The following is a 27,697-nucleotide window of genomic DNA, read 5'->3' on the forward strand; positions in this document are numbered from 1 at the left end:
CAGGGAAGCCATGTGTCACCGCGACCACCACAAAGGACCAGAGCCCTCTCCCCGTCCCACTGTGACTCAGGGGTGACCTAAGTCCCTGCAAAGCCCCTCACCCCAGCTGAAGTTCCTGCCAGCGTTCCAGATGGTTTTCAACAGAGCCAGAGTTTTATCTGAACAAGCACTGGGGGCGCCTGGGTGGCTCAGTGGGTTAAGCGTCTGACTCTTCATTCCGGCTCAGGTCATGATCCTTAGAGAGGATGAGATCGAGCCCCCTCTGTTGGGCTCTGCACTGAGCGTGCAGCCTGCTTGGGATTCCCTCTCCCTCTCTCTCTGCCCCTCCCCTGCTCCTGAAGGTACGCTCTCTCTCTCTCTCTCTCTCAAAATAAATAAACATTAAAAAAAAAAGTTAAAAAAGCATTGGCTTTTTCTGAGCTGTAATATCTAAAAGAACCTACTAGATTCGTATGTTGAAAAAAAAAAAGAAAAAAAATTGACAATAAATTTCATATATTGAAAAAAAAAAAGAACCTACTAGAATATGTCTAGTACTTTGAAAATCAATGTTTAAAGGGTAAAACACAACAATCTAATTGGCTTTTCTGTTTGTAACAAATTAGTTTATCCAAGCCTGAGTGCACTTCAGGCAAAAAGATGTTATGTCAAACAGCCTGGACGGCCTTCCCAGCTTAACCTTTAAAAATAAACCCCAAAACCACTAAAACGGATGGGAGGTTCTTTAAGTACAAAATACAGGCATTCTAAGTATCAGATAGTTTTGTCTCCTTTTTAAATTTCAATCCAGGGGCACCTGGGTGGCTCAGTCAGTTAAGCATCAGACTTCGGCTCAGGTCACGATCTTTCGGTCTGTGAGTTCGAGCCCCGCATCGGGCTCTGTGCTGATGGCTTAGAGCCTGGAGCCTGCTTTGGATTCTGTGTCTCCCTCTCTCTCTGCCCCTCCCCCGCTCATGCTCTGTTTCTCTCAAAAATATATAAAACATTAGAAAAAATTTTAATTTCAATCCATTTTCTTACATATTCAATGCCAGAGCTAATCACGTTATTGTGCCATTTGTAATGCTTACTGACAAATCATGGGTTCTTTTTTTTTTTTATTTAACTGAATTAAAATGAGTCACACAGCATGGATCACTTGTCAAATGGGAAAATGTCAGAATCTGTCCTTATGTAGACTAAATGTTATTAAAGAGTTGAAAAGTGAGTTTGATAATTAACGTGACTAATACAATCATCTAAAATTAAAATGTTTTTTACTTAGTGTTTTCTTCATCATAGCACAGGTAAAAATGACAGAAATGATTTTTTCAAATTCCTGTCAGGATTCACAAGATTGCAATTTACTTTGTAAAGGGCTCACAATTAAAAAAAAAGTAATAAAGAGAACTCCCAGGCCAGATGGCTTAGTACCTCACTAAATAGTAGCTGGGAAGCTAACGTAGACCCATCCTTGGGGCGCCTGGGTGGCTCAATTGGTTAAACATCCGACTTCACTCAGGTCATGATCTCACAGTTCGTGAGTTCAAGCCCCACGTCAGGCTCTGTGCTGACAGCTTGGAGCCTGGAGCCTTGGAGCTTCAGATTCTGTGTCTCCCTCACCTGCTCACACTCTGTCTCTCTCTGTCTCTCAAACATAAATAAACATTAAAAAAATTTTTTTTTGTAATTAAAAAAAAAAAATAAAGCAGACCCATCCTTGCTGTAGAAACCAGGGTCTGGTTATGAAAATGCTACCTTCCTCTAGGTCCCCAGGAGAAAGGGATTACAGTATAAAGTTTCTTATCTTTGTCTGTCTTACAAGAAGCAAACTGAATTTCCAAGTGTAAATCAATAATACTGTAGGAGTGCATTAGGCAATTCCTGTAAAGCCCGAATTATAAAAACATGGATTTTCAAACTTCAAGGTAATGAAATGGTCACTATATATAACTTAACATTTATTATTTCTGAATTATATAGGCTGCTGTCAAACCCCATCTAACTTCTAGGTCAGGATTAAAGGTTTTATCTTTCTTCCAAACAAAAGACTTCAAAGAGTCTTAAGTAATCAACACTTTGAAATAGCAATCTTTAATATGAGGAATTTACTGACCCGGCCCCTCCCAAATTTAAATCCCTTAAGATAACAACAAATTGATGCCACCACCCCCCCCCCCGCCCCAATCCAGTCTTCCATAGCCTGCTTCCCTAGTGTCCTTCCTAACCACATTCCATCTGCTGGGAATGGGAGTCCAACACCTTTCCCAGAATCAGTAAGTAGGTAAAAATGCAAACCATCAGTACTCAGTCAACAGTTTTTGTTACAAGTGGCCCAATGCGTTTACACCACTGAGACTCTAGGAGGAGGCCAGCAACCCCCCCAGTCAGCTCCCCGTGCACCGGGGTCTCCCCTTACCTGGGTTCCCAGGTACATTTTCAGAATTCCTTGACTAAGTAGCCCATCTGATCCCCCTTTATCTCTGCTTGGCCATTCTAGAACCACAGTCTCCCCTTCCCTCCCATACACCCCCCTGCCCCGCCCTTATTCTGAGACCCCCTGACTGAGACCCCCTTTAGAATTAGATCACAGGCCTTGAAGCAGGTCACATTCCCATGACTGCATCAGAACTGGGTGGCCTTCCCTCCCCAAGGCCCCTTCTCTATCCTCAGCTCCTGTTGGCTTCCCACAAAATGCCCCCACCCCCTTACCTCTGTGTCCCTAGTAGGCAGTGCTGTTGGTGGGTGTTTGCTGGGAATCCGTCATTACTCATGACCAAGGAATGAGGTCCCTTGTTCTACAGAGAACTTGAACCTAACCCAACCCTAACATCACAACTAAGATAACTGAAGCCTTGTCTAGCCTGTCCCTCCAGGCCTGGGTTCAGGGTCCCTCCCCCACTTCCTTTTAGCCCTCTGCCTTGACCACAGTCATTAACACTTCCTCCTGCTTCCTCCCTGGCTAAACCCTCAGCCCCGGGCTTCCGTGCTCACTTTTGTGTGCCCAGAAAGATTCCTGGCACCCGGGAGGAGCTCAGAAAAAGCTTGATGAACCGAATCCAGTGAAATGATGGTGAAAAAAAAAAAAAAAAGACAAACACTCACATTCTTCTCTGGAGACTCAGCGAGGTTGCCCGAATCCTGATTGTCCTCTTTTTGTGCCTCATTTTCTCCACTTTCTTCAGCCTTCTCTGTTGCCTGGTCATAAAGCAAACCCATGGTATCACTAACCTTAGATAAGCTTTCAAGGGAAAACCAAGCCGCACATGCTTTGGTTTTCTTATTTGGATAATAAGTAAACACAGTATATAAACAAAGCAAACACAGACTTCCTATTTATCAGGTCACCTGGCTACTACAATTTAGGATCCGCAACCCCCAATATTGCTCACTGCACCTGCTGTTCTAAGTCAATAGACCTGATTCATATGCCTGGTAGAGTAACAGATTCACTAACGAGGAGCTATAATCCACCCATTTAAGGCTTATGAAGAGAACTCCAAAGGATTCAATGTTTAGGTAGAGTTGTTTTCTGTTGCTTGAGTAGAGGCAGGCTTTACAATTTTAGAGAGTAAAAAAGATGATAGAGGGTAAATAGATGATAGATAGATAGATAGATAGATAGATAGAGACAGAAAATGAGTAAATGGATGGATGGATGGATGGACGGATGATAGATGATGATAACTGATAGATACATAGATAAATAGATATTCTATCTATGTAGAGGAGAATGACAGAAAAATGAGAACTATGTAGACATTCTGAGCAAGCTGGTCTGAGGGAAGATGGTTCAAGACCCCAACTCTTACCTCTGTGGCGCTCTGCACCTCTCCCACGACATCACCGTTGGGAAGGGAAGATGCTTCCTCGGATGATTTCGTCACCTGTGTCATATAAATCGAGACTGAGAATTTTCTTGAGGATAATAGCTTGCATTTTAACACCTTTTAACTATTCAAATTATGTTTGTCTTCAGCCCTCATTTTATCGTTACAACAACACTGTAGCCTGATAAGGAGCATGGTCATTACCATTCACACTCCAGAGAAAGAAAGTCAAGGCAGAAAGCGTTACATTGCAAGTTCGGGGTGGAGCTAGGTCTACACGTACTAATTTATGTTCTTTGAACTTATCCACAGTTCCCTGTCTTCTAAAAGTTATTTTTCTCATCACAATAAAAAAATTGTATAACTGTGTGAGGTAGGGGATGCCAACTAAACTTATTGAAGTAATCATTTCACAACATACACACACAGCAGATCCTTACGTTGTACACCTGAAACCAATACGATGTTACATGTAAATTATATCTCAATAAAATTGGGGGAGAAATCAGTTACTCTCATTACAAAGGCACTTAAACCATAGACACACCCTCCAGTAACAAGTTCCTATGATAATCAATACTAAACAGTGATACATACCTAAATCTATCCTAATACATATCTAGAGGCTATTTTTTTTTGGTTGGTTGCTATTTTTGTTTTATTTTTGTGTTTTTTAAAACAGACATGGGAACACAGGGTATAACTTGATTGTTTATTTTAATATATCATGGACATTTGTCCAGGTTAATTCAGATGGTTCTAACTTCGTATTTTTAGCATCTGCTGCATATTACATATATAATTTATCCAAATATTTCCCAGATGATGGTTGTTCAAAATGTTTACATATATTTGTGCTTCTACAAACAACACCATACTAAGCTGAACAGTGGGGTTTTTTTTTTAGATTTCCAAAATAAGAAATTGTAGCAATTCATATTCCATAGTAAATATATGAATGTCCTCTTTTCCTTTATCATGAAGATAGAGGCCATGAAGGCCAATGAAGATGACCTCTGTTTTTGACCTCTGCCAAAGTGTTAGGGAGAAAATGGAATTTCATTTTTGTTTTCATTTACAGTTTCCTAATTACTAGAAGAGAAAAGCATATTTTTCACAAGTTTTAGCCACTTACTTTTCCTGTTCAGATACTTGCCTTCATATGTTTTGCTCCTTTTTACTTGAGTTGTTTGTCTTGTCAATTTCTAGAGGTTCTTTAGATGATAGAAATATTAGCTCTTTGTCAGGTTACAACTTTTATTTTTAGTCTATAAAGTTTTACAAGTTTGGGGTTTTTTAATTCTTAGCCTTTTATAAAAAAATAAATTTATCTAATTTTTATTCTCTGAAATGCAGCACTATTATTTTACATGAGTTATTAACATTTGGAGGCCTAATCCATCTAGAATTTAATTTTGTATATAATGTAAATTAGGGCTCTGTTTTCATCCAGAAAAACAGCAAAATATGTCTGCATTATTTATATACCATCATTTTCCCATTTAACTAAGATGTTTTTGTCATTTGTTAAGTTTTATGTATATATTTGGATCTGTTAATACACAATTCTATGTATGAATATATAGGCATATCCATGAATGTATTTATCAGTTCCCATGCCAATATACTGCTTTTATCAGTGTAGCTTTTAAGATTCAGAAAGGCAAGGTGCTATACAAAGTCTTTGTAAAAATTTTCTTGGCTCTTCTCAGACATTTATTATTCCAATAAATTTTAAGGTCATTTTTCCTAGTGTCAAATTTTTTAAAAATAAGCTTTTGTTTAAAAGGGCACTACATATTTATTAGTTTAGAAATTTTTCAGTTCTTTTTGTAAAGTCATCCTACCCAGAGACACTGTAGGGCTATTACTTTAGTAGCTGTGGGCGTCCTTCAGAGTAAAATTATGTTCTTTATAACATGAAGCCCTGTATGCTTCTTCATAAATTTATTCCTAAATCATTCACAGAGTTTTATCACCACTGTGAAGATTTGATTTTTACACTGTAACTTCCTATCCATTATTGTTGATATAAATGAAAACTCCTACTAATTTTTTTTAATGTTTAATGTTTTTAATGTTTTGAGAGAGAGAGAGAGAGACAGAACGTGAGCAGGGGAGGGACAGAGAGGGAGACACAGAATCTGAAGCAGGCTCCAGGCTCTGAGCTGTCAGCACAGAGCCCAACACAGGGCTCGAACCCACTATGAGATCATCACCAACTGAGCCATCCAGGTGCCCCTGGTTTTTCTTTTTATTGGTTCATACTGCCTACTTTTTAATTTTATTTTCCTGTTGTTACTTTTTTTTAGAGAGAGAGAGAAGGTGCACACACACACACACACACACACACACACACACACGAGAAAGGGAGGGGCAGAGAGAGGGAGAGAGAATCCCAAGCAGGTTCTGTGCAGTCGGTGCAGAGCCCGACTCAGGGCTCCATCTCACAAACTGAGATCATGAGCTGAGCCGAAATCAAAAGTCAGATGCATAGCTGACCAAGCCACCCAGGCACCCCTCCTGTTGTTAATTTTTAAATTGAATATTTATTTTACTAAGCTTTTACCTTGGTTTTGTAGAGTGTTTAAAGTTAACAATTTCACTCTGTACAGAGATCTGGCTCTATATTGGGGTTTGGGTATGAAATAATCTCTCTTGCTTATTACTTGATGATCTGTAATATCAGCGCTAAATTTTTTTTGGATACGGAGTTATTTGAAATGGTATACTGTACGTTTATTTCTTAATTTTTTACAATATTTTTCTTTCAGATTGTGATTCTGTAGTTGGGATAAGAATGCAGTCTGTAAAGGGGCACCTGGGTGGCTCAGTCGGTTAAGTGTCCAACTTCAGCTCAGGTCATGACCTCACAGTTCATGAGTTCGAGCCCGGCGTCGTGCTCTGTATGGACAGCTCAGAGCCTGGAGCCTGCTTTGGATTCTGTGTCTCCCTCTCTCTCTGCCCCACCCCTCTCATGCTTTGTCTCTCTCTCTCTCTCAAAAGTAAATATTTAAAAAATTAAAAAATAAATAAATAAAATAAAAAGGGCTTTCCAAAAGCCATAAAAAAAAAAGAACGTAGTCTGTAAAATCATCCCCTTTTGAAATTTACAAAGGTTTTCTTTGTGACCCGGTGTATGATAGCTATGGAAATGGTTTTAGTAAGCACAAGGGAAGAATATATTTTATTAATATCTATCTAACATACTGTTATTCGTGTGGATGTATTTCCTATACATATGTATTAAATGAAGTTTCTAATTATAGTTGTGTGCATGCTTAAAATAGTGTCTGATAAGTAACAAGTACAACATATTTATTGAAAGATATTTTTAACAAGTTTTCATTGTATTTCTAGGAGTTTTTGATTTATGTGCTTGACTGCTGTTTAGCATGATCCATAAAGATACATGACTACTATATTTTCTTCATAGATTTTTATCATTTTTCATTATATAATATCTTTTTCACCCAGTTAAAGCTTTTGGCCTTGAATTCCTCTTTATCTGATATTAATGCCACTCCAGCTCTCTTGTTGTTTGTATGTGCCTGCTCATCCCTTTATTTCAATTTTTTCTTTGAATGATTGTTTTATTATGCTCTTATATATAACATATGGCTCAATCTTTCTTAAAATCCAATTTCACTGTCAATCCCAATTCCATTATAGCCAAGTGATCTCCTTTTAAACCCAACCCTCCAACAGATAAGGACTATAAATTCTGAGTTTAAAAAATAAAACAAAACAAAACAAAACAGGGGTGTCTGGCTGGCTCAGTCAGTAGAGCATGCAACTGTTGATCTCAAGGTCATGAGTTGAAGCCCCACGTTGGGTGCAGAGCCTACTTAAAACAAACAAACAAACAAACAAACAAACAGAACAAAAGGAAAAATAGGAAAATGAACCAAAGTAAGAAGATTCAAGAGGGAGTTGATACTTAACATGATAAAAATTATTTGCATGTTCATGTTCATAGCAGTATTATTCATAACAGCCAAGAGGTAGAAACAATCCAAATGTCCATCCGTGAATGAATGAATAAACAAACAGTGGTATATACGTCCAAGGGAGTATCATGAGGCCTTAAAAAGAAAAGTTATCCTGTCACGGGCCACAGCACCGAGCAACCCTGATCGCATGATGCTAAATGAAATAAGCCGCTCACAAAAGACAAATGTTTTTGATTCGACTTATATGACATACCTAAAATAATCAAATTTATAGAAACAGAAAGTGAAATGCTGGTGACCAGGGACTGGGGAGAGGAGGAAATTGGGAGTTGCAGGAGTATAAAGTTCTGCAAAGTGAAAAAGTTCTGGAGATCTTTTGCACAGCATTGTGAATCTACTTAACATTACGGAACTGTGCACTTAAAAATGGTTAAAGGGGTGCCTGGGTGGCTCAGTCTGTTAGGCGTCCGACTTCGGCTCAGGTCATGATCTCGCAGTTTGTGAGTTCGAGCCCTGCGTCGGGCTCTGTGCTGACAGCTCAGAGCCTGGAGCTTGCTTTGGATTCTGTGCCTCCTTCTCTCTCTCTGCCCCTTCCCCGCTTGTGCTCTGTCTCTCTCTATCAAAAATAAATAAATCTAAAAAAAAAATTTTTTTTAATTAAAAAAAAATGGTTAAAATGGTTTACAAAAATAGATGAGGGCCGACTGGGTGGCTCAGTCTGTTAAACAGTCAACTCTGGCTCAGGTCATGATCTCACGGTTTGTGAGTTCGAGCCTGCGTTGGGCTCTGTGCTGACAGGGAGGAGACTCCTTCTCTTCTCTGTGCCTCCCCCTGCTTGATCTCAATCTTTCAAAGTAAATAAATAAAATTTTTAAAAAATAAAAAAGATGAGAATGACACTGACTGAGTTACTGTTTTCAGGGCTTTTAAGTCTGACAATAAGCAAATGTTACGGGGGAAATAAAACCACAACAAAAAAAACTCAGGATTTTTGGCCTGAAGAATCAGAAAGCAGAACTTGGGGCAACCACAGCTACCAGGAAATGAGGATAGAAGACGGGAGAGAGGGAGCCCCAAATTCTGTATCTAAACTCTGCAAAATCTCCAGGTGAGCCCCTAACCATGCATCCATGGGACTGATTTGGCTAAAATAAAAATAACTCAGCTGAGATCTGAACTGCTACTAGAAACATAGAGTTTGCAATCTGAGTCCCACAGATTAAGTGTATGCTGGAATAAAATCATCAACATTTTTCAGAGGAAAATGCACAACACAACATTCACAATGTCCCAGACACAATCCAAAATACTTGACATAAAAAGAACAAGGAAACTGTGACCCCTCCTCAAGAGAAAAAAAAAACAGTAAGTGGAAACCCTCTGTGGAAGGACTCAGAGGTTGGAATTAGCAGACGAGGATGTCAAAGCAATCACTCTACCCGTGGGCAAAGAAGTAAAGGAAAACATGCTTGCAATGATAAGACGATTGAAAAGTGTTCATCGGCAGAGAAATGAAAATAATAAAAATCAAACGGGTGGAACATTTTGGAACTGAAAAAGGATAATGTCTGAAGTAAAAAGCTCACTAGAGTAGATGCAGAATGTAGAAGGAAGATGACAGAGGAAAAAATAAGTGAATATAAAAGATAAGATCAACAGAAATCATCTAATCTGGAGACACCTGGGTGGCTCAGTTGGTTGAGCATCTGAATCTTGACTTCAGCTCAGGTCATGATCCCAGGGTCGTGGGACTGAGCCCCAAGTTGGGCTTTGCACTGAGTGTGGAGCCTGCTTAAGATTCTCTCTCCCCCCACTTCTCCCCCTCCCCCGACTCACTCTAAAATGTAAATGAGGGGCGCCTGGGTGGCGCAGTCAGTTAAGCGTACGACTTCAGCCAGGTCACGATCTCGCGGTCCGTGAGTTCAAGCCCCGCGTCAGGCTCTGGGCTGATGGCTCGGAGCCTGGAGCCTGTTTCCAATTCTGTGTCTCCCTCTCTCTCTGCCCCTCCCCCGTTCATGCTCTGTCTCTCTCTGTCCCAAAAATAAAATAAAAAACGTTGAAAAAAAAAATAAAATAAATAAAATAAAATGTAAATGAATGAATGAATGAATAAGGAAAGAAAGAAAGAAAGAAAGAGAAATCATCTAATTTGAAGATCAGAGAGAAACAGATATTTTAAAAATGAAAAAAGGGGGCGCCTGGGTGGCTCAGTCGGTTAAGTGTCCGACTTCGGCTCAGGTCATGATCTCACGGTTCGTGAGTTCGAGCCCCGCATCGGGCTCTGTGCTGACAGCTCAGAGCCTGGAGCCTGCTTCACATTCTGTATCTCCCTCTCTCTCTGCCCCTTCCCTGCTCATGCTGTGTCTCTCTCTGTCTCAAAAATAAATAAACATTAAAAAAAAATGAAAAAAGCCTCAGGGAAGTATGGAATAATAACAAAAGTTTTCACATGTATGTAATTAGAGTTTCAGGAGGAAAAATGACAGCAAATGGGGCAGAAATAATATTTGAAAATATAATAGCTAAAATGTTCCTGAATTTGGTGAAAGACATATTTTTACAGAGTCCAGAATCTCAGCAAACCCCAATAAAGATAAGTACAAAGAAAATCATTTTTAGGCACATCATAATCAAATGGCTGAAAACCAATGAGAAACAGAAATCTTGAAAGCGACCAGAGAAAAATAACATATCACATACAGGGAACAAGGATTCAAAGAATCTGCAATCAGAAGTATAGAGACCAGAGGCAGCTGGGTGGCTCGGTCAGTTAAGCGTATGACTCTGGCTCAGGTAATAATCTCACCATTCATGGGTTCGAGCCCCACATCAAGCTCTGCACAAATGGTGTGTGCACTTGGGATGCTCCCTCCCTCTCTCTGTCCCTCCTTTGTTTGCACTCTCTCTCTCTCAAAATAAATAAACTTAAAAAAAAAAAAGTAGAGACCACAAGACAAAAGCAAAAAACACATATAAACTGCTGAAAGAGGGGTGCTTGGGTGGCTCAGTCAGTTGAGCATCCGACTCCTGGTTTCAACTTGTCATGATCCTGCGGTTTGTGAGATTAGGTCCCACATCAGGCTCTGCGCTGATAATGCAGAGCCTGCTTGGGATCCTCTCCCTCTCTCTGCTCCTCCCCTGAGTGCGCGCTCTCGCTCTCTCTCTCTCTCTCTCTTTCTCTCTCAAAGTGCTGAAAGAAAAAAACTGTCAACTAAGAATTCTACACTCATTAAAAACATTCTGCAAGAATGAAAGCCAAGGGGCACCTGGGCAGCTCAGTCAGTTAAGCGTCCGACTTCGGCTCAGGTCATGATCTCACAGTTTGTGAGTTCAAGCCCTGCGTCCAGCTCTGTGTTGACAGCTCGGAGTCTGGAGCCTGCTTTGGATTCCGTGTCTCCCTCCCTCTTTGCCCCTCCCCTGCTCGCACTCTGTCTCTCTCTCTCAAAAATAAATAAATATTTTTTTAATTAAAAAAAAAAAGAATGAAAGCCAAGACATCTTCAGTTAAAAAATAGAAAAGAAAAAAAGAAAGAAACACTAAGAGAGGGTGCCTGGGTGGCTCAGTCAGTTAAGCATCTGACTCTTGGTTTCAGTTTAGGTCATGATCTCACAGTTCATGGGATCGAGCCCCAAGTGGGGCTCTGTGCCAACAGCATGGAGCTTGCCTGTTTGGGATTCTCTTTCTCCCAATCTCTCTCTCTCTCTCTGCCCCTCCCTCGCTCACATGCACGCTCTTTCTCTCAAAGTAAATAAAGACACTTAAACACACACACACACACACACACACACACACACACACACACACACACACACAGAGAAAACTCATTGCCAGCAAACATGCACTCTAGAACAATACACCAGGCTAAGGTACATTCTTGGGGCCGAAATGGCACCAGATGGAAACTTGACTCTTCAGGAAGAATAAAAAGCATCAGAAATTTTTTTTTAAAGTCTGGGTAAATAGGAAAGATTCTTCTTCCTCTTGCTTTCTTTAAAATATATAGGACTGTTTGATGCAAAAATTACAATATTACAGAGTTGATATACACACAAGTGTAATACACATGCTAAGACAGCATAAAGGATGAGGCTAGTAACTGCACATATAGGACTGCAATGCTTCCACATATTATAAAGTGTTACAATACTAACTCTAACTAAACTGTGAAATGCTAAGAATATACACTACAATCACTAGAGCAGTCAGCACGCAGTAGGTTCAAAGACGTACAGCCAAAAATCCAACAGGTAAATTGGAAGGGAATTCTAAAATACACTCAAATAACCTGAAAGAAAGCAAAATGACATCAAACTAAGGAATGAAAGGGAACAAATAATAAAACTAATAATAATAATAATCTAAACAAAACCAATTCAATGATTCCTTAAAAATCAATGGACTAAGTGGTGCCACCACAGAGACTGTCAGAATGAATGAAAATGCACAAGCATCAATTCTACCTTGTCGACAAAGACACACCATAAAAATAAAAGCACAGGTAGGTTGAAAGTAAATGGACGGTAAGAGATACACCACGTGAACTGCAAGCAGAAGTCTGGAGTGGATTTAATACCATGATGAAAAAACAGAAAGACAAAGAGAGTTACCAGAGACTGAAGAAGGGACCTCTGAAGTTGATCAAAATGTCAATCCATTAGGAAGTCATAACACTCATCAGTATGAATGTGCCTAACCACCGAGTTATGAACGACACAAAGCATAAATTGGCAGGATTAAAGGGAGGAGCAGACAACTCACAATCGTAGTTGGAGATCTTTTTTTTTCTTTAATTAAATTCGAGTTAGTTAACATACAGTGTAGTCTTGGTTTCAGGAATAGAACCCAGTGATTCATCACTTACATATGACACCCAGTGCTCATCCCAAGTGCCCTCCTTAATTCCCATCCCCCATCTAGCCCATCCCCCACCCACCTCCCCTCCAACAACCCTCAGGTTGTTCTCTGTATTTAAGAGTCTTTTATGGTTTGCCTCCCTCTCTGTTTTTATCTTATTTTTTTTTCCTTCCCCCTATGTTCCTCTGTTGAGTTTCTCAAATTCCATCTATGAGTGAAATCATATGATACCTGTCTTTCTCTTGACTTACTTAGTATCTTAACACCCCTCTCTCATCAGCTGTGGAACAACTATGCAAGAATCCAAACTGACTTGTCTTTTTTCTTTTATTTTTCTTCTTTCGGGGGTGGAGGGAAAGGGGGTGGCAGGAAGTTTCAGCCTCTTCAAACTCATTGGAACAACTGATAGAGTGAATTCAATTCCTTCTGCCATATTAATTCACTCTTCATCTGTCTTTTCTACTCTATTCCTTTCATTACTTTCCTGGCTTAAGTTTCTTCATTCTGTCTGCCTCAGCTCTGCCCTCGACCTTGTTCATCTAACGGTTCTGAAGTGGTTTTTTTCACTGCTGCTTAGTTTCCTATCCATAAAACTTAAAGCTCCCTGTTAATTTATCACAATTATGTGATATAATGGACCCCCATCAAAATGGCTTACCTGCCTTCCTCCAATTAAAGCGACATTTGCAGAACACCTGCATTTCCTTTCTTTTCTCCATATTTCCACCCATTATAGATACTCTCCCGTAAGTCCATCTTTACATAGTCCCTTCCACAACTGGATTCTTCTGAGATAGTTTAAATTTCCTGATGTCACTATCATCACAGTGTCTTCCCTTACAGAAGTGCCTCACAAACTAGTAGTTTGGCTTAACTGATCTTGGAGGTAGCCTGGATTCAAACAGCATTGACAGCTCTCCGGTGCTCCTGAAGGGCAGCCCTAACCCCGCCCCCTGGGGAGGAGCCGCTCCCGGCCCCGCCCCCAGCTCGCGCCCCGCCCCGCCCGGGGATCACTGCAGGGCTAAAGGCCGGGTGCAGCTGGGGCACAGGGTCCCCGCTTCCGGCCTGCTCCCCATCACTCTCCGACCTCCCCAACCCCAGGCTGAAATACACCTCCTGGGGGCCCCTCCCACCTGGGCAGGGCTCTGGGCCTTCGTTTCCCCCTTCACATCAGCCCTTTGCTCTCCACCGCCACCTTCGGGCGCGCCTCCCCGCTTCCCGGTCCGCAGACGGCTCCGCTCCGGGCTCCCGCGCTCAGGGGACCAGGGGCTCCAGCATCTTCACCTGGCGGGCCCTCCCGCGTGCCCTTCACAATTCCTTCTCTTCCATCGGGACTTCTGTTCTTCCTGGAACCCCCGTGTGTTCGCAGGTCGGGCCTCCTGCGTCCGAATTCCAGACTCCTGGCTCCCACGCATGGTGTCTCCTTCACAGTTCTATTTCCTGCTCCGTGTATTTCCCCCTGCGGAGCCCCTGGACCACCATCGGGCCTCCCCTGCGTCCACGCTGTCGTTCACCTTGCAGTGTCAGGTCAGGAAGTCCCAGAACACGTGCTTGTGCCGCAGACTCGGGCCTCTCACGGCTCCCCGCCCCCGAGGTTTCTCCGTGTCTCCTTCGGTGGAAGGCGCCCCAGTCACCTGGTCGCCTGCTCTTCCTCCCGCAGGTCACCGGGAAATGCCTCGCTGGCTGAGATATTGTTGCCGGGACTCAAAACTGCTTTCGATGGGAGCTCACCGATCATGCCAGAAAACGGGTATCGAAACTTTCATCACACATCATTTGGAGCCCAAAATGACACGATGCAGGTGCGTCATCTGTGTGTCATTCATCAGACGGGGGCGTGTCCCAAGAGCAAAGCCACCTTCCCAAAGAGGACGTGGCCTGACTTGGCCAGAGGGTCTGGAAGGCTCTTCTGAGCAATGTGGGTGTTGCTGTTGGGAGTGTTAGAGCCTCCCTGGGATACAGGATTCTGACGCCCAGTCGTCCCCCCCACTGCGGTGTATGAACAGTGCTCTAAGGTGGGCATGGCTGTCTTCCTCTCCACCAGCTAGAGGCAATCTAATTATATATATAAGTGGATGTTTGCTGTTGATAGCTTAGTAATATTCCCGTGCCTGAAATAATGAATCAGAGACACTGATTCCTAGTGCTTCTTTTCCTGACATTTGACAACGGTGGTATAGGTTATCAATCATAACTTCAGTAATTTGCTTTAAATCCTAACTTGATCAAATCTTTACTTCTTTCATTTCAGTCTAGCATATCCTGGAACAGTAGTTTTCAATTGGGTATTCCCATCACCTACTCATATAGTTTTATTAATACATAGGTGTTTAGGATCCACTCCAGACCTACTGAATGTCCTTACTGAATATTATTGATATATTCCTACCATATATGGTAAGAATGTGCTTGGCATTCGTGGTATATTTCATGGCACATATGCTGGGTATATTCATGGTCTAGTATGTTTCGGGGTAATTGTGTTATATCAAGAGTTTTCCTCAGGGCCCCAGGGTGGCTCAGTGGTTAAGCATCTGACTTTGGCTCAGGTCATGATCTCACGGTTCATGAGTTCGAGTCTCACATCGGGTGAGCATGAGCCCCACTTGGGGTGAGCTCAAGCCCCACTCTGGGTAAAAAGCATGAGCCCCGCTTCAGGTGAGCCCTGCTTCTCACTCCCTCTCTATATCTGTATTTGTCCCTCTTGAGATTCTGTCTCTCCCTCCCTCCCTCTCTCTCTCTCTCTCTCTCTCTCTGCCCCTTGCTCACTTGCAACCTCTCTCTAAAAAAAAAACAAAAACAAAAAAACTGGCACAAAAACAGACACTCGATCAATGGAACAGAATAAAGAACCCAGAAATGGACACACAAATGTATGGCCAACTAATCTTTGACAGAGCAGGAAAGAATATTCAATGGAATAAAGATAGTCTCTTCAGCAAATGGTGGGAAAACTGGACTGAAACATGCAGAAAAATGAACCAGGACCACTTTCTTACACCATACACAAAAATTAACTCAAAATGGATGAAAGACCTAAACGTAAGACAGGAAGCCATCAAAATCCTAGAGGAGAAAGCAGGCAAAAACCTCTTTGATCTTGGCCGCAGCAACTTCTTACTCAACACGTCTCTGGAGGCAAGAGAAGCAAAAGCAAAAATGAACTACTGGGACCTCACCAAATAAAAAGCTTTTGCACAGAGAAGGAAACAATCAGCAAAACTAAAAGGCAACCGATGGAATGGGAGAAGATATTCACAAATGACATATCAGATAAAGGGTTATTATCCAAAATCTATAAAGAACTTATCAAATTCAACACCCAAAAAACAAATAATCCAGTGAAGAAATGGGCAAAAGACATAAATAGACACTTCTCCAAAGAAGACGCCCAGATGGCCAACCGACACATTAAAAAATGCTCAACATCACTCATCATCAGGGAAATACCAATCAAAACCACAATGAGATACCACCTCACACCTGTCAGAATGGCTGACATTAACAACTCAGGCAACAACAGATGTTGGTTGGCGAGGATGTGGAGAAAGAGGATCTCTTTTGCCTTGTTGGTGGGAATGCAAGCTGGTGCAGCCACTCTGGAAAACAGTATGGAGGTTTCTCAAAAAACTAAAAATAGAACCACCCTACGACCCAGCAATTGCACTACTAGGCATTTATCCAAGCGATACAGGTGTGCTGTTTCGAAGGGATACATGCACCCCCATGTTTACAGCAGCACTATCGACAATAGCCAAAGTATGGAAAGAGCCCAAATGTCCATCGATGGATGAATGGATAAAGAAGATGTGGTATATATATACAATGGTGTATTACTCGGCAATCAAAAAGAATGAAACCTTGCCATTTGCGACTATGTGGATGGAACTGGAAGGTATTATTAAGCTGAGCGAAATCAGAGAAAGACAAATATCATATGACTTCACTCATATGAGGAACTTAAGATACAAAACAGATGAATATAAGGGAAGGGAAGCAAAAATAATATAAAAACAGGGAGGAGGAGGGGCGCCTGGGTGGCGCAGTCGGTTAAGCGTCCGACTTCAGCCAGGTCACGATCTCGCGGTCCGTGAGTTCGAGCCCCGCGTCAGGCTCTGGGCTGATGGCTCGGAGCCTGGAGCCTGTTTCCGATTCTGTGTCTCCCTCTCTCTCTGCCCCTCCCCCGTTCATGCTCTGTCTCTCTCTGTCCCAAAAATAAATAAAAAATGTTGGAAAAAAAAAATTTAAAAAAAAAAAAACAACAGGGAGGAGGACAAATCATAAGAGACTCTTAAATATGGAAAACAAACAGGGTTGCTGGAGGGGTTGTGGAAGGGGGGATGGGCTAAATGGGTAAGGGGCATTAAGGAATCTACTCCTGAAATCATTGTTGCACCATATGCTAACTAACTTGGATGCATATTAAATAAATAAATAAATAAATAAATAAATAAATAAATAAATGAAAAATTAATTAATTAAATAAAAATTTTTTTAAAGTTTTCCGCTATTCATCCATTTTTACAAATAAAATATAATGTTTGCTATCTTCTTTGAAAATAGGTTTAGTGATTGTGTTTATAGATACTTTGTCTAAAACTTTTTGGATTGACTTTATTATTTTGTTTTGCACGCCACAGAAACAACCAAATGTTCATACCGGGCCATTATTCTTGTTATAATTCCCATAAAATCTTTCACCTTTGAAAATTATCAGTTATAAAATTAACCACAGTTATTTTAAGTCTTTTGTCGTCATCCGCAGAGATTTTTCTTAGCTTGTTTTATTTGGATGCTTCCCTGAAAGCTTTTCCAGTCCGCGGGGAGCCAGAATGCCTCACCTGCCACACAGAATGACCCAGAGCCCCATGGAAAAGGATTATATGGCAGGTGCTTTCTCGGATAGGCTTCTGATGGCAACACTCAAAGATCACTGATACCATACCAGTGGACTGAGTCAGGATTTCCAGAATTTCACTTGAGAAGCAGATGGGTTCATGAAACTACCAACCGCAGGTCCAGTGGAACAAGAATTAATTACATAGACCTGAATGAATCAGTGATGGATGAGGACAGGTTTTGTTTAGAATACTGTTGATGTTATTTTAATGTCCTATTTTCTAGACATATGAGGAAACCCTCTGTCTTTCCTCTTAAGCTTTTTATAAATCTCAACAATGTAGGAGGCTCTATTTTTGTAAGTTGAAATGAGACATTTGTAAGTGATACTCTCTCTGCCTGACTCCTTCAGAATTCGAAGATTCTTGTTAAGTCTTTCCATGTTTCAGGGCAATATAGTTATTTGCCTGGGCTCAGTAAGAATGTGTATTCCTTGGGGCGCCTGGGGGGCTCAGTCAGTTGAGCATCCGACTTCGGCTCAGGTCATGATCTCCCAGTTGACAAGTTCGAGCCCCGCGTCGGGCTCTGTGCTGACAGCTCTGAGCCTGGAGCCTGCTTGGGATTCTGGGTCTCTCTCTCTCTCTCTGCCCCTCCCCCGCTCATGCTCTCTCTGTCTCAAAAATAAAATAAACATTAAAAAAAAAAGAAGGATGTGTATTCCTTATTGCCAGGGCATTAACTGGAAACTGGTTATGCAATCAAAGCCTTGCCTGGAGTGTGGTATTAAGAATGATGCTCATTTAATCAGATATGACCAGATGGCTTTAAAGAACTAAAGTTGCCTTAATGGAGCCAGTGCTCACTTGCAAGGCCCTCTTGGGGAAAATGACCTGCTGCTCCCGCCTTAGACAAGAACAATATTCTAAAAGCAAAAATGTGGTGTATAATACTTAATATTTTATAAGCATACATTTTCTATGTAATTGTCAAGGTGTCTATTTTTAGAGCTAGATTAATTTCCTTGCTGCTACTTCTCCACAGTGTTGTTTACTACAAAATGACACTGTGACAAATAATATCATTTCCATAAATCATGAAGTGTCTGTCTTCCCAAAGGACACCTGAAGGACTTTCTCCATGTGTGCATGCATAAACACCTATAAAGCCAAGCAATGCTGACACCACCATTCTAGCACAGTCTATGCCGCTAGTGAGTGGAGTATCTGTAAACCCTGTGGGCTTCAAGTCCCTCCTCTGGAAGAGAAGAATCTGGACTGGATGGTCTCTTAGCTCTCGCTACGCTGGGTTTTATAATGCCATGGCCATCCCTTTATTCTCCTTAAAGAGAATTTCATGTAACATGACAGTATTTAAGCACAAATCAAGGCAGGATTTAAAAATTAAGATTAGATATTTTTTAAATGGGACAAGATAAAACACAGCAGAGGCTGAAACAGATTTACATACGTTAGTGTAGATACATCTCAAAGCATAATGTTGTTTTTTTAAAGAGCCAGCTATAGAACATTCTAAAAAAGGTGTGAAAATACAAAACATATGTACTGCTTAAGCAGATAAATATACAGTTTTTACATATAGTTTTATATATAATTTTTTAAAAATTCATGATGTTTGTGGTCTCCAGGGAAGGAAGGAAGCAAAATGACCTCATAGTTTCTCTACGAGTTTTTTAACCAAAGCAAATATGTTATCGCATTCATTTTGGAAAGGCACGTACATGAATATTTAAATGAGTCCCTAGGTTAGTGGCTGCTAAACAGAAGTGTGCATCAGAATCAACCACTTTTTTTTTTAACTTTTTTTAAATGTTTATTTTTGAGAGAAAGAGATAGACAGACAGAGGGCAAGCAGGGGAGGGGCAGAGAAAGAGGGAGACACAGAATCCAAAGGAGGGTCCAGACTCCAAGCTGTCAGCACAGAGCTTGACACAGGGCTCAAACTCATGAATCGTGAGATCATGACCTGAGCCGAAATCAGATGCTTAACCGACTGAGCCACCCAGGCACCCCTAAATCAAAGAACATTTTAAAAATGGAGATCCTTCGGCCTCTCCCCAGCAATTCAGGATCCGTGGGTCTGAAGCAGAACTCAGGTACCTGGATTTTTAAACCTATACAAGTGATTCTCTACTAACAAATAGCACTATTTAAAATAAAATTAAACAAAAGATACACAAATGGTCGTAAGACCATTACTCATAATAGCCCCAAAATGAAAACAATTCAAGTGTCCATCAACTGGTGAATGGATAAAGAGAATTGGTCTATCCACAAAATAAAATGTTATCTGCATAAAAAAGAAGTCCTGATATATACCAGAAAATGGATGTACCTTGATAGCATTATGCTAAGTTAAAGAAGACAGGCACAAAGAACAAAATGCTGTGTGATTCCATTTATACAAAAGGCCCAGAAGAGGAAAATCTACATAGAAAAAAGTATATTTGTGGTTCTTTAGTGCTGAGAGAATAGGTAGTTTTTGGAGGGGGGGGTGGGTAACAGCTAGTGGAGGTGGGGGTTTTTGGGGAGTGACTGATGAAAATGTTCTGGAAGTAGATCATGGTGATATGATGGTTGCACAACCCTGTGAATATACTAAAAAGCCATCAATTGTATACTTTCACTGGGTGAATTGTGTAGTGTATAAATTACATCTCAGTATAGTGTTTTTAAAAAGACGATCAAAAATTAGACATTTAATTTCATTATATAACTGAAATAAATTAAATAGAATTAACTGACATATGGAAAGAACTTAATAGAAGAATAGAGGATGATACTTTATGAGAAGACTGGGGTCATTGAAAATGAGAGGCAGTTTCTAGTTATTTGTGGAAAATTAAATGCAGCTACTTGCCTTGGCTCCTTCCCGGAACCCCACTGACATGATAGCAAAGACATTTTCAGGGCACCTGGATGGCTCAGCATGTTAACAACCAACTCTGTATTTTGGCTCAGATTCATGATCTCATAGTCATGAGATTGAGCCCCTCATCAAGCTCTGCGATGAGTGTGGAATCTGCTCAGGATTCTCTCTCTCTCTCCCTCTGCCCCTCCCCAGCTTGCACTCACTCTCTCTCTCTCTCTCAAAATAAATAAAATAAACATGTTTTTTAAAAAAGACATTTTGTTGTATTAAAAAAAGTTTTTTTAATATTTATTTATTTTTGAGACAGAGAGAGACAGAGCATGAACGGGGGAGGGTCAGAGAGACAGGGAGACACAGAATCCCAAGCAGGCTCCAGGCTCCGAGCTGTCAGCACAGAGCCCGATGCAGGGCTCAAACTCATAGACCGCGAGATTATGACCTGAGCTGAAGTCGGACGCTCAACCGACTGAATCACCCAGGCGCCCCAAAGACATTTTCTTTTAAAGGGTAAACTTACGGGGCGCCTGGGTGGCGCAGTCGGTTAAGCATCCGACTTCAGCCAGGTCACGATCTCGCGGTCCGTGAGTTCGAGCCCCGCGTCAGGCTCTGGGCTGATGGCTCGGAGCCTGGAGCCTGTTTCCGATTCTGTGTCTCCCTCTCTCTCTGCCCCTCCCCTGTTCATGCTCTGTCTCTCTCTGTCCCAAAAATAAATAAAAAACGTTGAAAAAAAAAAAATTAAAAAAAAAAAAAAAGGGTAAACTTACAAGGACAAAAAGAACAAGTGAGAGGCTACTGCATTTAAAAAAAAAAAAAAGTGCACAAATTTTGAAGGCAGAAAAGGAAATGGTTGAGTAATAATTGGCTTAACCTCAAAAAATCTAAGACATCATTTCTTACAAAAAGGGATGAGGGGGAATGAGAAGCAGATTTAGATTCCCTCCACATTCCTGGATGGCAGGCAACTGCCTACTCAAAGAGGATTAGTCTCTGCACAAGTTGAACCAGAAAGACTCTGACCTCTTGATCATGAGGCCAGCTGAGGTGGGGACCCAGGATCTACCTGAGAAGTCCACGTCATAAAAAAGAAGACATTCCTATCCCCCTTCGCAACCTGCATCCAGAACACTGGCAACCAGAATTACTCTCCGCTTACCACCACAGTCGTCATCTCCATTATCACCTCCACGACCACCGCCACCATCACCACCGCCATCACTCCCACCACTATCCCCTCCACACCCACCAACACCATCACCTCCACCATCATCACCTCCATCACCGCCCCCACCCCCACTACCACTTCAGGAAATGGAAGATTCCTCCCTGGAGAAGTTCACCTGAACCAACCGAAAAAGCCCACGGTACAGGATCCCTAACAGAAAGCCAGTAAGTCCTCTCTAAATCATCCCATGGGGAAGTCTACCACCCGGACAGTCGTGACCATGGATAGAGAGCATCCATTCAGCCTTTTAGCACCTTGATCTTAAATACAGTCAAGGGTCCCCACACATCTGAGAAAAACATCTTACATAAAAATAAAAAGGAAACAGAGACAGGGGACACTTAGACAAAGAGGGAATGCAGAGAGTTGAAGAAAGTGTGTAAAAAGAAAAACCCATATTTAATAAACTCAGAGGTAAGAAAAATAATGAACCTGTACAACAAGAACAGGAAGCTATTTGGTAAGGGAGTAGCCAGAGAAAACCAAAGAGAAAAAAAAAGTTTGTGAGAAATAAAACAAGATCGATAGGGGAAAAAATAGAAGGTGGTATAAAAAGTGGAAGAAATGTCCCAGAAGGGAGAGAAAGACAAAAACACAGAAAATGAAAGTGAAGAGATTAGAAAATTGAAGAGTTAGTGGGGCACCTGGATGGCTCAGTCAGCTGAGCGTCCGACTTTGGCTCAGGTCATGATCTCGTAGCCCCGCGTCGTCTCGTAAGTTCGAGCCCCGCGTCGGGCTCTGTGCTGACGGCTCGGAGCCTGGAGCCTGCTTCGGATTCTGTGTCTCCCTCTCTCTCTGCCCCTCCCCCATTTCACGCTGTCTCTCTCAAAAATGAATAAACGTTAAAATAAACAAACAAACTTTTAAAAAGTAAGAAATGATCATTAAGAAAAACAGCACATTACACGAAAAGAGATGGAAAGAACATGACGCCCAGGATGGTCTGTGAACAGAGAGGGTGTTCTGCTCTGCTGCCCCTCTGCCCCCCATTCACTGTGACTCCTGGGGAAGAGGGGGGCTCTGTCTAAGAATTTGACCTATAAAGGGTTAAAGGAAAATTCTCCTTCCTAGGCTTGGCCAGACTACCACTGACCCGGAATAGAAAAGTCTTTGTTGTTTACAAAACCCCCCCACTGGGTCTTCAACTGTAAAATCTAGACTCCCCTCCCACCGCCCACTGGTCTGGGGCCTGGAAAGGGGAGGATGAGAAGTAGCAGGAGTCTGTCCAGCAGGTGGCAGGAGAGAGAAGGCAAGGACACCTGGCGCCAGCAGCTCAAAGCGCCTGGACCCAAGGTTCCCGCAGCAGTAATGTGCAGACGCTTTAAAAACAATGCTGCTGCCATATTCTCCCGTCCCTGGGAAACTCCCCAGAGATAACTGACCATATGTAATTCCTCCTTCTTACCACCAGCTCTCCTTCAACCCCCCCAATCTTGCTTCTATCTTCACCCCTCCTCAGAGACTACTTCTGACATGGCTACCAAGGACCTCTGTGTTATCTAGGCCAATGGTCACTTTTTTGTCCTCACTGACTCAATCTCTCGGAAGCATCAGACCCTCTTGTGTGAAAAATGTTCCCCCTTGGCTGCCTTAACACCACACGCTCTGGGTCTCCTCATGCCTCAAGACTGTCCACCTTTGCCTCCTCAACCGGCCTCTGCTTATCCTCTACGCTTTAAGCTTGGAGCACCTCCAAGCCCGGCCTCCTTGCTACTGACCCCCTCTCTACTTTAGCCCCATCCACATGCTAGTGGATTCCCCATGTGGCTCCTCCACCAGACCTCAATGAGACACAGATCAATTCACTACTGTCTACCTCACTTCTTCACTTAGATGTCTTGTTCAAACTTAACACCCCCCTGTAAAGATGGCACCTCCAACCAAAGTGAATGTCTATACCCAACGGCTAGAAGCACTCATTGGTTCCATCCCCACCCCCACATTCAATCCATCAGCAAGTCTTACCAAGTCTTCCTCCAAAACAGGCCCTAAAATCTCCACTCTGTATCGTTCTATCCCACCACCCTGCTCCAAGTCGCCATGATATCTCACCCATTGCCAAGACAGTTTGTACCCTTCTAGTCCATTTATCCCATAGTAGCCAAAATGAGTTTTCAAGGAGATAAGAATACTTCTCCACTAGACAAACCATAAGAGACTCTTAAATACAAAGAACAATCTGAGGGTTGATGGGAGCGTGGGGGAGAGGGGAAAGTGGGTGATGTGCATTGAGGAAGGCACTTATTGGGATGAGCACTGGGTGTTGTATGTAAGCAATGAACCACGGGAATCTACCCCAGAAACCAAGAGCACACTTTACACACTGTATGTTAGCCAATTTGAAAATAAATTATATTTAAAAATAATAATAATTAATAAAACAAAAACAAACAAAAGAGAGACTACTTCTCCACTTAAACCTCTTACATCATCTCCACTGCACCTGAGATAGAATCTGGAACATTGCTGTGGCCCACGGGCTGCCCACCCGCAGATCCCACCTCCTGTGGTACCCCCACCCCTCACTCTGGCAATGCCGGCCTCGTGGCAGCTCTTACAATTTCCAGGCTCTCTCCTGCCTCAGGGCCTTTGCACTTGCTCTTCCCTTTGCCTGAAACAGTCTTCCCTCTACCCTTCCTTCCTATCTTCAAGACACAAGTCACCTGAGCGTCCCCACCAAGAAATATACCTTAACACCAAGGCACCGTGTCTTAAACATAATAACTAAACTAATAGGACCCGGTTAACAAACTCCTATACCAAATAAAACCCTCATACCAAACTCCTACACCCATTAAAAAAGATTAGATTGCATGTAATACCCTTTTTTTAATTGTCAATACGGCATTTGAAATGTGTTGCATTCAAGTTGACTCAGGCCAGAAAGGTATTTCACTAAAAGGGAAGATTTCCTTCCTCCTATAAACCCATTAACCAACTGTGAAACCTACATGTTACCTTTGGACAAGGAATTGGTGCTAGACTCGCACATGTTAACCTGAGCACTAAGAGGTCCCAAATGGCGTTACCTGAAGAATGCTGACATATGAAAGACAGCACAGCCACATGCCTCTGAGACCAACCCATCTCTATAAGGTAGCATTTTGAGGTGTTTCTCCTACAATGAGAATTGGACTCGATCATCACAAATCATTTTTGAAATGAAGCGGAGTACAAACAAATTAAGAAATACATGAATCAAACAAATGTGTACTTGTCTTGTATCTGTGGACAGTCATGTGTGAGATCTTGGGAGAAGTAAGGATGCAGTGATTTGGTGCAGAGACTGAAGCTAGGTGATCTCCAGTAGGCAAATTCCTAATATTAGCTTCATTAGCATAATTCTGTATGAAACTGAAATAATTTTACGTAATCAAAGATGAGACAACACCAGAAGAAAAAAAAACCCCGCTGAGACTGTGTCTAGATTTTACTTTCCCCCCTCTTTACCAGATAAAAAAGCAAAGTTTAACTCATTTTAAATAGAATTAAAATAGGGTGATATAGTATTGTAAAATTAACTAAAATAAGTCACATAACAAGTCAGTTCATTAAAAAATAACTTCATAAACACAATCTGGGAACTCAAATTTGTACATCTTTATTTAGTGTATTTAAAATTACTGAATGCAGTATTTCTTAATTTCAGTATTGTAAAACTTACTACAACAAGGTATAAAATATAGAAAAATATAGCAAAAATATGAAAAGCATAGTTTTGGAACACACTTTAGTAAAAACCTTGCATTATCTCTATGCATAAGACTTCATCAGAATAAGGAATACATTAAAAATCGTGTTAACTTAAAGATCATCATTTATGGGGCATCTGGGTGGTTCAGTTGGTTAAGCGTCCGACTTCAACTCAGGGCATGATCTCACCATTAATGAGTTCGAGCCCCATATTAGGCTCTGTGCTGACAGCTCAGAGCCTGGAGCCTGCTTCAGATTCTGGGTCTCCCCCTCTCTCTGCCCCTCCCCCACTCACGCTCTGTCTCTGTCTCTCTCTCAAAAATTAGACATTAACATTTTTTTTTAAAAAAGATCATCATTTATTAAACAGCTTGGATGCTGATTTCTATCTTCATTTATTATGACTCGTACTGAGCCTCAATGGGGTGTGTAAGCTTACCTTTGAGCCTGGAGGGGGAGCCAAACCAAGAAATGAATAAATAATATTCTCTTCTTTGGCAGAGAAGAAAGAGTCAAAATCCTTGAAGCAAAAAAAAAAAAGAAAGAAAGAAAAAAAGTGTTTAAACCCACTGCACACTGGAGAGCCAGAATATTTACGTAAGTTGACCTTTTTTATTAGTCATTAAGCTAGAAGCTAACACAAAAGGTTATCCCAGTTTGTTTTGTCAAAGATGACTAACCCCCAAAGTTAAGAATCTCTAACCATGAACTTTACATTTGTTTTTATCATTTCACTGTGTGGAATACAGAACAGTGAGAACTCACACACACCCCCACACACACCAGTTTGTGTTCAGGAATCGCTGACAAGACTCAGATATATAGAGTGAAGGATTCTCTACAAGTTTCACATCTTTAGCTCCTTTCCTTGTAATCTGGCCCTGTGGATTTGGACCCTGATCAGCGGGGACTAAGACGACACAGGATTTCTCCAGTGTTACTATCGTAGCTTCTAGGGGACCAGCCCCATCTCAGACCTTCTGGTCCCAGCAGCCATAAGATTACGGAGGGCTTACAGCAACACTTGTTTCGGCAAAGGGGAAAAACTACAGGAGGTGAGACCCGGTAACTGACTGAAGTCTGGGGCTCAGTGAAGTCCCTCTGCCACCCCGCTGCCCCACCACAGCCCACCCAGCAGGCAGGTCCAGCCCTAAACCAGTAGTGCGATGGTCCACAGCCCAGAAGAATTTCATTTCATATCCTTGAAAGAGCCAGAGAGAGACAGAGAGCGTACAAGTTGGGGAGGGGCAGAGAGAGAAAAAGACCCAGAATCGGGGGCAGGCTCCAGGTTCTGAGCTGTCTGCACAGAGACTGACGTGGGGCTCGAACCCACGAACCGTGAGATCATGACCTGAGCCGAAGTTGGACGCTTAACCGACTGAGCCACCCGGGCGCCCCTCATTTCATACAATTAAAACATACGAGGTATTCCCCAGACTACTTCCCCAGACTGCCAACGTGTGTCATCAGGACAGTGATATAGTCTCTTCACACACTGCGGGCAGTGTGTCTGGCCCAGCTTGAACAGACGGCACTCACACCAACTCAGTGGTGTTACTGTCTACCCTACTCTTATGTATTAAGAACCTTAAAACCAAATACAGGCCATTGACATTGGGAAGAAAGTGTTGTGTATTCTTGTGTGTCGACCTTGCCCAAAGCTTTATTATTTTCCTACCTGTTGCCTGGATTCCCTCAGTGATTAAATTTATTCTTGTATGCTGAATACATGTTTGTAAGCCGCCTCAAATCTGAGTTGAAGGAAATAGAGCATCGTGAGCAAGTGATCCTTTGGTGTCAGAAATTCTGGCTGATTCCTGGGGCACCCACTTGCTAGGCGTTGGTAAAGGATCACATGATAGAATGCGTTAGTACCCGTAGAGAGCAGGTGAAATATAATAAAATAAATTTATGCTGTTTTTCAAAAATTCTGAAAAGATCTATGACTTCTCTAGTTGGCCAACTCTAGAAGCTTTCCAGTCGAGAACGATTTCCTCATAGTTGAGTGAATTGTCCTCTGCTTCAACTTGGGTCCAAATAGCTCCTTCAGCTTCAGAGGACCAAAGAATAATTTGTCGTGATTTTTGACTTGATGCTAACAAACAGATACAGGAAATCATGAGTATGAAACGGTTTTTTCAACTTCCAGTCACGTTAGAGTAGCATTAGATGCCCTGAAGAAGCCAGATTGAGAAAAGAAGTGTAGGCGCACTGCTGAGCTGGTGATACGAAAGGAAAGATCACGACCAGGTGAGGCCAGGAGTCCTAGGAACAAGCACACACCAAGGCTGAGTTTGCAACAAAGCTGGCAGATCTTTATGCCAACTTTGATGCCACGGTGAGTAAAAGCGAGAGTGGCTAAAGCCTAGAGCCTCCTCAAGGTGGGGAGTTTTATAAAAGGGGGGCAGAGTGGGAGGGGAGAGTGAAGGAGGCAGGG

General features: G+C 42.0%; 1 protein-coding gene across 1 annotated transcript in view; it reads right to left on the reverse strand.

Moving 5' to 3' along the window:
• The window catches only part of SH3BGR (SH3 domain binding glutamate rich protein), a 57,958-nt gene that overhangs the window by 12,980 nt on the left and 17,281 nt on the right, over positions 1–27,697 (reverse strand). The window contains exons 3-5 of the mRNA XM_042954972.1: positions 25,700–25,780; positions 3,792–3,866; positions 3,085–3,177 (exon numbers count right to left, since the gene is read on the reverse strand). Coding sequence (XP_042810906.1) covers positions 3,085–3,177; positions 3,792–3,866; positions 25,700–25,780 — 249 coding nt within the window. The remainder of the gene's footprint in view (positions 1–3,084; positions 3,178–3,791; positions 3,867–25,699; positions 25,781–27,697) is intronic.

Source organism: Panthera leo, chromosome C2, assembly GCF_018350215.1.
Source record: "Panthera leo isolate Ple1 chromosome C2, P.leo_Ple1_pat1.1, whole genome shotgun sequence".
Classification (NCBI taxonomy): Eukaryota; Metazoa; Chordata; class Mammalia; order Carnivora; family Felidae; genus Panthera; species Panthera leo.